The following is a 15,028-nucleotide window of genomic DNA, read 5'->3' on the forward strand; positions in this document are numbered from 1 at the left end:
AGTGCATTTCTGGCACTTTATCTCATTCCCACATTGCCAAAGGTGGGGGTAATATAATTGAAGTGCAAATGAATCTGGTAAACATTGATCTGACAACATCTGGCCTGTCTGAGCAAGCTAACCAGCTGAATGGCCATCAATAACATCTCCATATGTCCTCACAGCAACAGCTCTTTCCCCCTACAAATGGAGGTCACCTGGTGTCTGTTCACTTGGTGCAAGGAGTAGTGACTGCTTGTTGTTTAACACCGCACAGCAATATTTCAGGAGTCTGCAAATAGTCGAATCTGGACTAGACAACCCAGTGATGGATGGTATGAGCACTGGACTAGACAACCCGGTGATGGATGGTATGAGCACTGGACTAGACAACCCAGTGATGGATGGTATGAGCACTGGACTAGACAACCCAGTGATGAGTGGTATGAGCACTGGACTAGTCAACCCAGTGATGGATGGTATGAGCACTGGACTAGACAACCCAGTGATGGATGGTATGAGCACTGGACTAGACAACCCAGTGATGGATGGTATGAGCACTGGACTAGACAACCCAGTGATGGATGGTATGAGCACCGGACTAGACAACCCAGTGATGGATGGTATGAGCACTTGACTAGACAACCCAGTGATGGATGGTATGAGCACCGGACTAGACAACCCAGTGATGGATGGTATGAGCACTGGACTAGACAACCCAGTGATGGATGGTATGAGCACTGGACTAGACAACCCAGTGATGGATGGTATGAGCACTGGACTAGACAACCTAGTGATGGATGGTATGAGCACTGGACTAGACAACCCAGTGATGGATGGTATGAGCACTGGACTAGACAACCCAGTGATGGATGGTATGAGCACTGGACTAGACAACCCAGTGATGGATGGTATGAGCACCGGACTAGACAACCCAGTGATGGATGGTATGAGCACTGGACTAGACAACCCAGTGATGGATGGTATGAGCACCGGACTAGACAACCCAGTGATGGATGGTATGAGCACCGGACTAGACAACCCAGTGATGGATGGTATGAGCACCGGACTAGACAACCCAGTGATGGATGGTATGAGCACTGGACTAGACAACCCAGTGATGGATGGTATGAGCACTGGACTAGACAACCCAGTGATGGATGGTATGAGCACCGGACTAGACAACCCAGTGATGGATGGTATGAGCACTGGACTAGACAACCCAGTGATGGGTGGTATGAGCACTGGACTAGACAACCAAGTGATGGATGGTATGAGCACTGGACTAGACAACCCAGTGATGGATGGTATGAGCACTGGACTAGACAACCCAGTGATGGATGGTATGAGCACTGGACTAGACAACCCAGTGATGGGTGGTATGAGCACTGGACTAGACAACCCAGTGATGGATGGTATGAGCACTGGACTAGACAACCCAGTGATGGATGGTATGAGCACTGGACTAGACAACCCTGTGATGGATGGTATGAGCACCGGACTAGACAACCCAGTGATGGATGGTATGAGCACCGGACTAGACAACCCAGTGATGGATGGTATGAGCACCGGACTAGACAACCCAGTGATGGATGGTATGAGCACTGGACTAGACAACCCAGTGATGGATGGTATGAGCACTGGACTAGACAATCCAGTGATGGATGGTATGAGCACTGGACTAGACAACCCAGTGATGGATGGTATGAGCACCCGACTAGACAACCCAGTGATGGATGGTATGAGCACTGGACTAGACAACCCAGTGATGAGTGGTATGAGCACCGGACTAGACAACCCAGTGATGGATGGTATGAGCACTGGACTAGACAACCCAGTGATGGATGGTATGAGCACTGGATTAGACAACCCAGTGATGGATGGTATGAGCACCGGACTAGACAACCCAGTGATGGATGGTATGAGCACCGGACTAGACAACCCAGTGATGGGTGGTATGAGCACTGGACCAGACAACCTAGTGATGGATGGTATGAGCACTGGACTAGACAACCCAGTGATGGATGGTATGAGCACTGGACTAGACAACCCAGTGATGGATGGTATGAGCACTGGACTAGACAACCCAGTGATGGATGGTATGAGCACTGGACTAGACAACCCGGTGATGGATGGTATGAGCACTGGACTAGACAACCCAGTGATGGATGGTATGAGCACCGGACTAGACAACCCAGTGATGGATGGTATGAGCACTGGACTAGACAACCCGGTGATGGATGGTATGAGCACTGGACTAGACAACCCAGTGATGGATGGTATGAGCACCGGACTAGACAACCCAGTGATGGATGGTATGAGCACCGGACTAGACAACCCAGTGATGGATGGTATGAGCACTGGACTAGACAACCCAGTGATGGATGGTATGAGCACTGGACTAGACAACCCAGTGATGGATGGTATGAGCACCGGACTAGACAACCCAGTGATGGATGGTATGAGCACCGGACTAGACAACCCAGTGATGGATGGTATGAGCACTGGACTAGACAACCCAGTGATGGATGGTATGAGCACTGGACTAGACAACCCAGTGATGGATGGTATGAGCACCGGACTAGACAACCCAGTGATGGATGGTATGAGCACTGGACTAGACAACCCAGTGATGGATGGTATGAGCACTGGACTAGACAACCCAGTGATGGATGGTATGAGCACTGAACTAGACAACCCAGTGATGGATGGTATGAGCAGTGGACTAGACAACCCAGTGATGGATGGTATGAGCACTGGACTAGACAACCCAGTGATGGATGGTATGAGCACTGGACTAGACAACCCAGTGATGGATGGTATGAGCACCGGACTAGACAACCCAGTGATGGATGGTATGAGCACTGGACTAGACAACCCAGTGATGAGTGGTATGAGCACCGGACTAGACAACCCAGTGATGGATGGTATGAGCACCGGACTAGACAACCCAGTGATGGATGGTGTGAGCAACGATCCACTCTGTTGGGGTATGATGACACGCGATGAAGCATCAATGGGAGCTATTCTAACTTGACATCCCCACTGTCCTGTACAAGCGACCAGCATACTTTGCTAGGGACATATTCTAACCCAGAATCCCCACTGTCCTGTACGTGCGACCAGCATACTTTGCTAGGGACATATTCTAACCCAGAATCCCCACTGTCCTGTACAAGCGACCAGCATACTTTGCTAGGGACATATTCTAACCCAGAATCCCCACTGTCCTGTACGTGCGACCAGCATACTTTGCTAGGGACATATTCTAACCCAGAATCCCCACTGTCCTGTACGTGCGACCAGCATACTTTGCTAGGGACCTATTCTAACCCAGAATCCCCACTGTCCTGTACGTGCGACCAGCATACTTTGCTAGGGACATATTCTAACCCAGAATCCCCACTGTCCTGTACGTGCGACCAGCATACTTTGCTAGGGACATATTCTAACCCAGAATCCCCACTGTCCTGTACGTGCGACCAGCATACTTTGCTAGGGACCTATTCTAACCCAGAATCCCCACTGTCCTGTACGTGCGACCAGCATACTTTGCTAGGGACATATTCTAACCCAGAATCCCCACTGTCCTGTACGTGCGACCAGCATACTTTGCTAGGGACATATTCTAACCCAGAATCCCCACTGTCCTGTACGTGCGACCAGCATACCTTGCTAGGGACATATTCTAACCCAGAATCCCCACTGTCCTGTACGTGCGACCAGCATACTTTGCTAGGGACATATTCTAACCCAGAATCCCCACTGTCCTGTACGTGCGACCAGCATACCTTGCTAGGGACCTATTCTAACCCAGAATCCCCACTGTCCTGTACAAGCGACCAGCATACTTTGCTAGGGACATATTCTAACCCAGAATCCCCACTGTCCTGTACGTGCGACCAGCATAGCTTTCTTGTGTCATATTCTAACCCAGAATCCCCACTGCACTGTACTGGCAACCACCATAGCTTTCCTGGGACATATTCTAACCCAGAATCCCCACTGTCCTGTACGGGCAACCACGATAGCTTTCTTGGGACATATTCTAACCCAGAATCCCCACTGCACTGTACGGGGAACCACCATAGCTTTCTTGGGACATATTCTAACCCAGAATCCCCACTGCACTGTACGTGCGACCAGCATAGCTTTCTTTGGACATATTCTAACCTAGAATCTCCATTGCACTGTACGTGCGACCAGCATAGCTTTCTTTGGACATATTCTAACCCAGAATCCCACTGCACTGTACGTGCGACCAGCATAGCTTTCTTGGGACATATTCTAACCTAGAATCTCCACTGCCCTGTACATGCGACCAGCATAGCTTGCTAGGGACCTATTCTAACCAGGAATCCCCACTGCACTCTACGTGCGACCAGCATTGCTTTCTAGGGACATACTCTAACCTAGAATCTCCACTGCACTGTACATGCGACCAGCATAGCTTGATAGGGACCTATTCTAACCCACAATCCCCACTGTCCTGTACAAGCGACCAGCATACTTTGCTAGGGACATATTCTAACCCAGAATCCCCACTGTCCTGTACGTGCGACCAGCATAGCTTTCTTGTGTCATATTCTAACCCAGAATCCCCACTGCACTGTACTGGCAACCACCATAGCTTTCCTGGGACATATTCTAACCCAGAATCCCCACTGTCCTGTACGGGCAACCACGATAGCTTTCTTGGGACATATTCTAACCCAGAATCCCCACTGCACTGTACGGGGAACCACCATAGCTTTCTTGGGACATATTCTAACCCAGAATCCCCACTGCACTGTACGTGCGACCAGCATAGCTTTCTTTGGACATATTCTAACCTAGAATCTCCATTGCACTGTACGTGCGACCAGCATAGCTTTCTTTGGACATATTCTAACCCAGAATCCCACTGCACTGTACGTGCGACCAGCATAGCTTTCTTGGGACATATTCTAACCTAGAATCTCCACTGCCCTGTACATGCGACCAGCATAGCTTGCTAGGGACCTATTCTAACCAGGAATCCCCACTGCACTCTACGTGCGACCAGCATTGCTTTCTAGGGACATACTCTAACCTAGAATCTCCACTGCACTGTACATGCGACCAGCATAGCTTGATAGGGACCTATTCTAACCCACAATCCCCACTGCGCTGTACTTGCTAGGTCTTTTAGCTTTCATTAGTTGGAAAATAATAATTTTCAAAACAAACAAGTTTTAACATGGCAAAATACTGAAATTACTCAAAGAAAATTTATATTGTTTTTTATTAGAATACAGATTATACACATATTATTTACCACTTCTTGAGAGCAGTGGTGATACAATTTTGTGTTTTTTTTCTCATTTCACATAATTGTAAAACAGTGTTGGTCAAAATCAAAACTGTTAAAAGTTATTTTATATTTTATTTCTAATTTAATTTTTTATTTGTCAATCGGTCGGTTTGTTAACCAACTAAAAAAATGTTAAGGCCTTATAGAAAATAATTTGATTTAATTCTTCAGTGCTGTGATGGCTGATTGACCAAATGTTATCTTCATTCACATTTTCATGGCAGAACCATCAACGGCCATGGGATGTTTACTGTCCTGGAGTGTCACTTGACAAACATAACAATGATTAAACACTCTGTCCATAACCCTGTAAGCTAACAATGAACAACTACTTAGCAATGCACGATCACTGGTCTTAATTCTGAGTTGGTCTTGTCATGGTACAAGAGTGAGTGAGTGAGTATGGTTAGCAATATTCCAGCAATATAATGGCGAGGGACACCAGAAATGGGCTTCAAGCATTGTAACCCGTGTCCGGAATCGAACCTGGGTCTTCGGCTTGACGAGTGAACGCATTAACCACTAGGCAACCTGACCGCCCCCATAGCACAGGAACAGAATGGCCAAAGAATGAGTAAGATCCTGATGTGCTCTCATGTTCTAATTACTGTTTTCAATGTAATAAGCGCCCAGGGCGCTCTCAAAATTAGAAAAAGGGGGCTTATATTAGAATATTATTTCACTGAAAAAAAACAGAGTTGAAAGATCGTAATATTTGCGGTTTACGCTGACAGCCTGAAATGTTCACATACGACAGATATATTTTTCCAGAATTTAATTGCCCATAATTAAGGGTGCATATAACACAAGGGGTGCTAATTGGGATTGTTCACTAGCCAATATCTTAGCAAAATATCGCCATGGGCGCTTATTAGAGCAGGGCGCTTAATATGTCGAATACGGTAATTTTAATGTTTGCATCCCTCAGGAGTTATATTTTATTAGTGAGTGAGTTAAAATTTAACATCACATCAGCATTATTTCAGTCATATAGCAACGAGAACACATTGATATATATATAATTGAGTGTAGAATACTAATATATATCCAAAAACAAATTTGTCAACAATTATATCTACAACATGTGCTATAAGCCACCAGTAACCAAAGCTAGGCCACCTCGCTGGGGATCATGGGGACTTACGATACCTCAGCTTCCTGCACGAGAACCCAGCAGGATTTACGTCATCACTTTAGCCACTGGTGGTTGCAACAATGCTAGCCAACATTAAAAAATACTCAGCAATGAGTTGGCTTAAAGACACTGGTTGGTGATAGTTACATCAATTATGATGGGAATTACGTGTCACACAGGGGGACAATAATTTTACAGTACTTCAACCTCCTGGGTAGAGCCTTCAATGATTTTTGTTGATAAAAGCATCACAGCCAATTTAAAAACAAGCAATTAGTTTTTTGTATGACTATGAATACACTGAGTTTCATCATGACGGCCTGTAAATGATTCTGGGGCCAGGTAAACCAGTTTGTTTGTTTGTTGGTTGGTTGTTTACAGCTGCACTCAACAATACTCCACCCATATGATGGCGGTCTGTAAATAATCGAGTCTGGACCAGACAATCCAGTGATTAATATCATGACCATCGATCCACGCAATTGGGATACGATGACATACATCAACCAAGTCAGCAAGCCTGACCGCCCGATCCCGTTAGTCGCCTCTTATAGTCGTTAGTCGCCTCAAACATAGTCGCCTGTTTATACGGCAAGCATGGGTTGCTGAAGACCTATCCTAATCTGGATTTTCACGGGTCAGGTAAACAAGCGGTTGAGAACATGAACAATGATCCTGTCAGCCAGGTGAGTTGTGTTGCTTGGGCATGCCAGGATCTGCTGATTATAGGTTTGAATCCTAGACTTGCTGCATTATGATCCCTGGGTTGTCAGCACCATTCCAGCGTGTACCCAAGGGTTTCACCAAAATGGTAATTGCCTACAACCTGCATCACAGTGTATTCCTCCAACAATAAGCTTAGTAATTCCTTGCAACTGATTAGGGGGGACAGGTGGCCCAGTCGTCTAAGGCTCCGCAATTAGCTGTACAGAGTTGCCTCCCTTGGGCACACCAGAAACCTAAGATTGTGGGTTTGAATCCCGGTTCACACTGATCATGTTCCTATACCCGTGCTCGTGGGTTTCACCGAAGTAGTAAACGTCTAAGAACTGCATCACTTCAGGCTTTCCTCCCACATTAAGCTGACACGCAGTGATATAACTGGAATAATGTTAAAAGCGGCGTTAAACATAACTCACTCAAAGTAGTGTTAATTCAAACTGACTCACTCACACCGTGAGTGAAAATGCCAATCTCCTAGAAACCACTGAATTAATTATTGCATGAAACCTTCAATATCCAATGTATTATATCTCCACATTTATTATTTAAATACACTCAACCCAAACCCAACCAGAGCCTCGTTTTGGAGGTAACCATATCAGCTAGGGTCGGCTAAAAGGATCGATAATCGAAATTATCGTCGATGGGAAGAAATATTAATGATTACCCATATGAAATTGTTGGTCACAGGTTACTGACTGACAAAATTTCAATTTGACATATGTTTGTTTAAGTAGTTAGACTTTTGACCTAGGATTAGTCCTATTTACAGTATGGATTTAATAAAACAATGCACAGCCTTCAAAGTCTTAGTTGATCATGAAATTTTGAGCAGCACTGTCTATGTATCATTTTTGTTGGTTTGACTTGTTGACTTTTGCCATTGACTTATTACGTTTCCTGGGTCCAAGTCATTGACCAATATACAGAATTTTGTGTCAAAATCACTGTTGTTGTCAACGATAATGACTTACATGAACTTAATCGTGGTGAAAAAAGTTTAGATTTATGGAAACAGACTTGTTATTGTCATTCATGTCAAATGTTGAAGACGAAAAGCAATTGTTACATATCTCAAACGTCCACAAAGTAATCTATGCATATATATGTGTCACTGCTCACCAGTAGCGTGAAATATGTTGATTTCCTTCAGGATTTTCATGCATATTTGCTTAAAGGTACTTCTCCAATATTTATCGATAATTGATCAATATTTAGTTAGCGATTATTATCTCTATGAGCTATATATCGACAGCCAGTCCTACTTAATCAGCACCATCTCTCTTGTCTATATCTAAAAATGGTATTTATTAGTAATAATACATAAACAGTTATAAGTTGGAAAATGAGTCCAAATGTTTGATGCCATGAATCTCTGCAATAAATAAGAATTGAAGCTTGTGAATTGTATTCTGGTGTCCAAAGATACTATAGTTATAAAATATAATGAAAAGTCAGAATGAAATTTTGGACCCCAAAGGTCCCTTACCGTATTCGACGTAATAAGCGCCCCGCTCTAATAAGCCCCCACGGTGATATATGCTAAAATATTGGCTAGTGAACAATCCCAATTATCACCCCTTCCGAGTGATCAATGTACACAAGACTTATTTATTCGTGTATAATACACACTCAATTATGGGCAATTAAATTCTGGAAAAATATATCTGTTGTATATAAACATTTCAGGCTGTCAGCATAAACCACAAAATTTATCTTTCAACTCATGTTTTTCCCACCAAAATAATATTCTAATAAGAGCCCCCTATTTCTAATTCTGAGAGCGCCCTGGGCGCGTATTACGTTGAATACAGTAAAAAAGAATTGAAGTTTGTGAATTGTATTTTTGTGTTCCGAAGATACTATAGTTATAACATATAATGATAAGTCAAAATGGCTCCTAAGGTCACAATAATCTTTGAACAGGAAAAATGTTTTCTGGTGCAATAAGAGTGAATAAGTGAATGAGTTGGGTTTAACGCCGCTTTTAACGGTATTCCAGTTACATCACAGCATGTCAGCTTAACATGGGAGGAAAGCCCGAAGTGATGCAGGTCTCAGACGTTTACCACTTCGGTGAAACCCACGAGCAGGGGTATGGTGCTGACAAACCTAGAAACTTAATCGGGGCAAACCGGGATTCAAACCCACAATCATAGGTTTCTTGCGTGCCCAAGGGACGTAACTCTGCTCAGCGAATGGTGGCGCCTTAGACGACTGGGGCCCCCTTGCCCCCTGGTGCATTAAGATAACGGGATGTTGTATGGCATCCCCTGTTGACAGTGAGAAAGCATTCCACAAGGCGAAGTGAGTACTGTCAAATAGCCAGTTGTTTCAATCATGTAAGAACTGTGTCATACGATTGGAAGGCTATTTTAGCGCTGTGTCATTCAACCGGACTCAAAAAGAAGCTATGGTTGCAAATGGGTCCAAATTATTTGTCAAAATAGAATGGAGAGATGTATACACTGGATAATTGAGGCTGTGCGTGATACTGACAGTTTCGGGACACTGATGTGTTTCAAGGAGATATGAACTACTGTATTCGACGTAATAAGCACCCAGGGCGCTCTCAAAATTAGAAATAGGGGGCTCTTATTAGAATATTATGTTGGCGGAAAAAACAGAAGTGAAAGATAAATTTCGTGGTTTATGCTGACTGCCTGACTGTTTATATACGACAGATATATTTTTCCAGAATTTAATTGCCCATAATTAAGGGTGCATATAACACATGAGTGCGTATTATACACGAATAAATAAGTCTTGTGTACATTGATCAATCGGAAGGGGTGCTAATTGGGACTGTTCACTTGCCAATATATTAGCAAATGTGGCCGTGGGCGCTTTTTAGAGCGGGGCGCTTATTACGTTGAATACGGTATGGTATATTTGTAGTGGATATTGATACACATGAGTTTCATGCAGATCTACAAACTGCTGTGACTCACTCAATGACTCAATGACACAAATGATGGAATGATTTAACCATCAAATAAAGTCACTTTCACAGTATAATAATAATATCACCGTGGGCGCTTATTAGAGCGGGGTGCTTATTACGTCGAATACGGTATGTGCCTTCCTAAGTGAGTTTGACTTGTAGCCTTTCTTACTGCCTCAGGAGCAGCTTTATGGAAAGCAGTATCTGAAACTGACGTGCTCCATTAGGAAAACTATGGGTGCAAGATCAATGAAAACATGAATTGAGGTGATATTGATCACAGGAGTGACACGCCTGATGCATATTACAGGATAATGTGAAAACTGAGGGCTTGACAGTCTACCAGTAAAAAGACAAAAAAGAACATGCACGGCTGATCATGACACTATGGATTATTCATGTAACAGCTTTAGAAAATTCTAAACTCCATGTTGCAAAGAGTTACTGTCGTAACTGTACTAGAGACAACTAGACTTGTCGCTACAAACACACGACCCATGAAGATCTGGGTAGAAAAGGTCTCCAGCAACCCATGCTTGTCATAAAAAGGGACTATGCTTGTCGTAAGAGGCGACTAACGGGATCGGGTGGTCAGGCTCGCTGACTTGGTAGATGCATGTCATCGTATCCCAACTGTGTTGATCAATGGTCATGATGTCAGTCATGATTGTCTGGTCCAGACTTGATAATTTATAGCCCGCCGTCATATAGCTGGAATATTGCTGAGTGCGGCGTTAAACAAAACAAACACTACAAACACACACATCCAGAACACACAACACACACATCCAGAACACACAACACACAACACACACATCCAGAACACACAACACACAACACACACACAAGGATATGATGACTAAAACATCCACCAGTGCAACCCATTATTAAAAAAGTGAAACCTAATATTTATGTCTTCATGCATCAAGAGCATATCAAATTTGTGTCTGACACTTAAATATCCACACAACATAGGTCTGTGTTTGTTTGTTTGTTTGTTTGCATTTTATACTGAACTCATTAAACGCATGTGCAGACAGGCTGTCAATGGTGGTGAATAAGAATGTCATCGTCAATTTATCATCCAACAAATCCCACTGTGCATGAGGCAATATTCTTTTTTTTGACATTTCACCACTCTCAGCCTTATCGAATTAAACACAATAATATCAGCACATTTGTCTGTTAACTGTGTGAACACCTCCGTGGTCTAGCGTCATACCAAAAGACGTCAAAAGATGGTACTTGTTGTTACCCTGTCTGGCGCTTGGCATTAAGGGGCTAAAACAAGGACTGGTCGGCTTGGCGTCAGTACACTGTGTCTGAGAGGGGTATTCATGTTAAACTGCGGCATGGTAGCTCAGTGGGCTAGCACTATAAACCACCATTTGTTCGGACTAGTAGAAACAGCCACACACACACATGTGCATGCACGTCACTATATAAGTGCAATAATCTTGAACGTGACGTTTAACCCAACTTTATGCATACTCATCACGTTTCACTCCGATTCGATACTTCTCTACTTCAAGATGTTACAGTTGTACCCTGTATTTTCTAATAGACCAATCAGCTTGGTTCAGTGAAGCATTCAGAGCAGCATATCTGATGTTTGTGTGGCATTATTGAATGCACACAGGTAGTTCTGAATGGAGAATAATAAAAGTTAGCGCTAATATGTTGTTGGTATTTCACACACTGTTGTTTCACTTGCATTTTTCAATAGTCATAAGACTTTCAGGGTGACAATGAAGGCAAATTGTAAACAGATGCTTGGCTTGAAAATGCATCCTTCATTTTGTTTTGGTGGCTTGTGTTAACTCAGGGTTTACCAGCTTGACCTCTGAGGGTCGCAATATCTTCATACAGAGAGGTATCAAATCAGGCATTAAAGATCTGCGCAACATATGAGAACACTGTCGGGAAAGATAACTTCGAATTTGCATATAACGTATTCGACGTAATAAACGCCCAGGGCGCTCTCAAAATTAGAATTAGGGGGCTCTTATTAGAATATTATTTTGGTGAAAGATAAATTTCGTGGTTTATGCTGACAGCCTGAAGTGTTTATGTAAGACAGATATATTTTTCCAGAATTTAATTGCCCATAATTAAGGGTGCATATAACACATGAATGCGTATTATACACGAATAAATAAGTCTTGTGTACATTGATCAATCGGAAGGGTTGCTAATTGGGATTGTTCAATAGCCAATATATTAGCAAATGTCGCCGTGGGCGCTTTTTAGAGCGGGGCGCTTATTACGTTGAATACGGTATGGTTTATTTGTAGTGGATATAGATACACATGAGTTTCATGCAGATCTACAAACTGCTGTGACTCACTCAATGACTCAATGACACAAATGATGGAATGATTTAACCATCAAATAAAGTCACTTTCACAGTATATAATAATATTTACATGACACAAACTCTCACAAAATTGTATTTGAGGGATGAATTAAGAAATAATAATCATCAACATCATCATGAAATCAACACCATGATCTTCCTGATCAATGATAGTCAAATACATAAATGAGTTAATAAATCATAAACACTTTAATTGGTATCAATAATAATTCAACAGATCATCATGTAAGATATTATCGTCAGCCCCATCCGTCAACACGCAGAAGGCTAGACAGATATGTATATATACGCCCCACAACCATTAGAGTGATTCAAACACATCGATCGGCAGAACACCACTCGCATCACGACTCGTTGCAAGTACTCACGTAAATAGTACCAATCGGGGAGGCAGGGCGAAGATACCGCAGACGAAAACGATGTACATGACTGATACGCCACAGATTATGGAGAGACATTTAGACACTTTTAATTCATAAAACTAAAAGGACAAGCTCTTACCTTTTCTGAAACGATTGCGACCCCCCAGCCATTTTCTCATTCGCAACCGCCGCTCGCACGACACTCGAATGTTATTTGTAAACCTGGCTAACTTAACACCAGCTTTACGTGACTTCTGTGGAGAAAAATGTACAAAGGGGAAGTAACCGCTGTGTCGAGTGAAATCTTTTGCATTGTGACAGAAACCCTAAAGCTTCACACACCGCAAGTCCCTGTAAGGAGCCTGTTTTATATTAATCAGAGATCGGACCATATATTCACCTGTGTTGTGATATTACTCGTAAACCTTCATGACCGGTAATACCTATTATTAGATGAATGCATGACCGTCAACATTAAGTGTTGTTTGTTATTTAGGGAGACAGACATGACAGATTGTATAATATTTAATATAGGCTACATCAGGCCGCAGAGTCACTTAATTTAGAGAGACACGCATGTCTGTACATATTTCAACTTGTGCTGTTGAATACTTTATACTTTAATTGTGACGTCATTTTGTATAAATAGTTATAATTAGAGTTATCATAATACCAAATATTAAGAAATTGAACATCTGTGATCGAATACTGTATATCCAAAGTCAAAATGTCTGAATTTTAATATATAATTTATTGATAACTAATTCTAAAAATGATATGGTTTATATGACTTAAGCAATTTTGTAACTGTAGACATCAAACTTCTTAGTGGTAACTGTATGGTGTGGATTGAATATGTTTATATGGGAAGTGGGGTCAAACAAAAGGTTACCATGCATGTTACACGTCATTTCCCCTTGCAAACTAATGTACATTTCTCACGGTCCCGTAGTGAGTGAGTGAGTGAGTTGGGGTTAACGCCGCTTTTAACAGTATTCCAGTTATATCACGGCGTGTCAGCTTATTGTGGGAGGAAAGCCCGAAGTGATGCAGGTCTCAGACGTTTACCACTTCGGTGAAACCCACGAGCACGGGTAGGGTGCTGACAAACCTAGAAACATAATCGGGGCGAACCGGGATTCGAACCCACAATCATAGGTTTCTGGCGTGCCCAAGGGACGCAACTCTGCACAGCGAATTGCGGCGCCTTAGACGACTGGGCCACCCGTGCCCCCTCACGGTCCCGTAAAGGTCCGGGATAGAATAGGTCTTCAGAAACCCTTGCTTGCCATAAAAGTCGATTGACTGTGCTTGTCGTAACGGGATCAGATGGTCAGGCTTGCTGACTTGGTTGATACATATCATCGTATCCCAATTGCGTGGATCGATGCTCATGCTGTCAATCACTGGATTATCTGGTCCTGACTCGATTATTTACAGACCGCAGTCATATAGCTGGAGTATTGCTGAGTGCGGGGTTTAACAACAAACAAACAAACATATATATATCACGGGGATAAGAATAAACAAACCTTTCACCACAAAACAAAATGTATATATCTATTTTAGTTTTTAATTTGAAATAACAAAAATATTTGTATAGCTCATAAACCCAGAAAAGACAGCAGAACACTGTAAATCTTCAAAGAAAAAGTACTATTTTGAGTGAGTGAGTATGGTTTTACACCGCTTTTAGCAATATTCCAGCAATATCACGACTGGGGACACCGGAAAATGGGCTTCACACATTGTGCCCATGTGGAGAATCGAACCCGGGTCTTCGTCATGGCGAGCCAACGCTTTAACCACTAGGCTACCCCACCGCCCCTGATGTGTTGCTGTACCAGCAGAATCTGATGAATGGGGACGTTGGTTCATTTACTTTTGGCAAGGGGCGGTCAGGTAGCCTAGTGGTTAAAGCGTTCACTCGTCACGCCAAAGACCCGGGTTAGATTCCCGACGTGGGTACAACGTGTGAAGCCCATTTCTGGTGTCCCCCGCCGTGATATTGCTGGAATATTGCCGAAGGCGGCGTAAAACCATACTCACTCACTCACTCACTACTTTTGATAATATTATTTTTTTAATCCATTTTTTTCTGGATATTTCATCCAACTGCCCCGTTTCCAACGTTATATTTATTAATGCCAGAGAGCATGTTTCCAGTTTGTTTATT

General features: G+C 43.0%; 1 protein-coding gene across 1 annotated transcript in view; it reads right to left on the minus strand.

Annotated features, from left to right (window-relative positions):
* The window catches only part of LOC124141332 (growth hormone-regulated TBC protein 1-like), a 48,595-nt gene extending 35,496 nt beyond the window's left edge, over positions 1-13,099 (minus strand). Inside the window, exon 1 of the mRNA XM_048402335.1 lies at positions 12,992-13,099. Coding sequence (XP_048258292.1) covers positions 12,992-13,023 — 32 coding nt within the window. The 5' untranslated portion in view covers positions 13,024-13,099. The remainder of the gene's footprint in view (positions 1-12,991) is intronic.
* Positions 13,100-15,028: the final 1,929 nt, after the last annotated feature.

The sequence above is a fragment of the Haliotis rufescens genome, unplaced genomic scaffold, assembly GCF_023055435.1.
Source record: "Haliotis rufescens isolate VD_foot unplaced genomic scaffold, xgHalRufe1.0.p SCAF_25, whole genome shotgun sequence".
Classification (NCBI taxonomy): domain Eukaryota; kingdom Metazoa; phylum Mollusca; class Gastropoda; order Lepetellida; family Haliotidae; genus Haliotis; species Haliotis rufescens.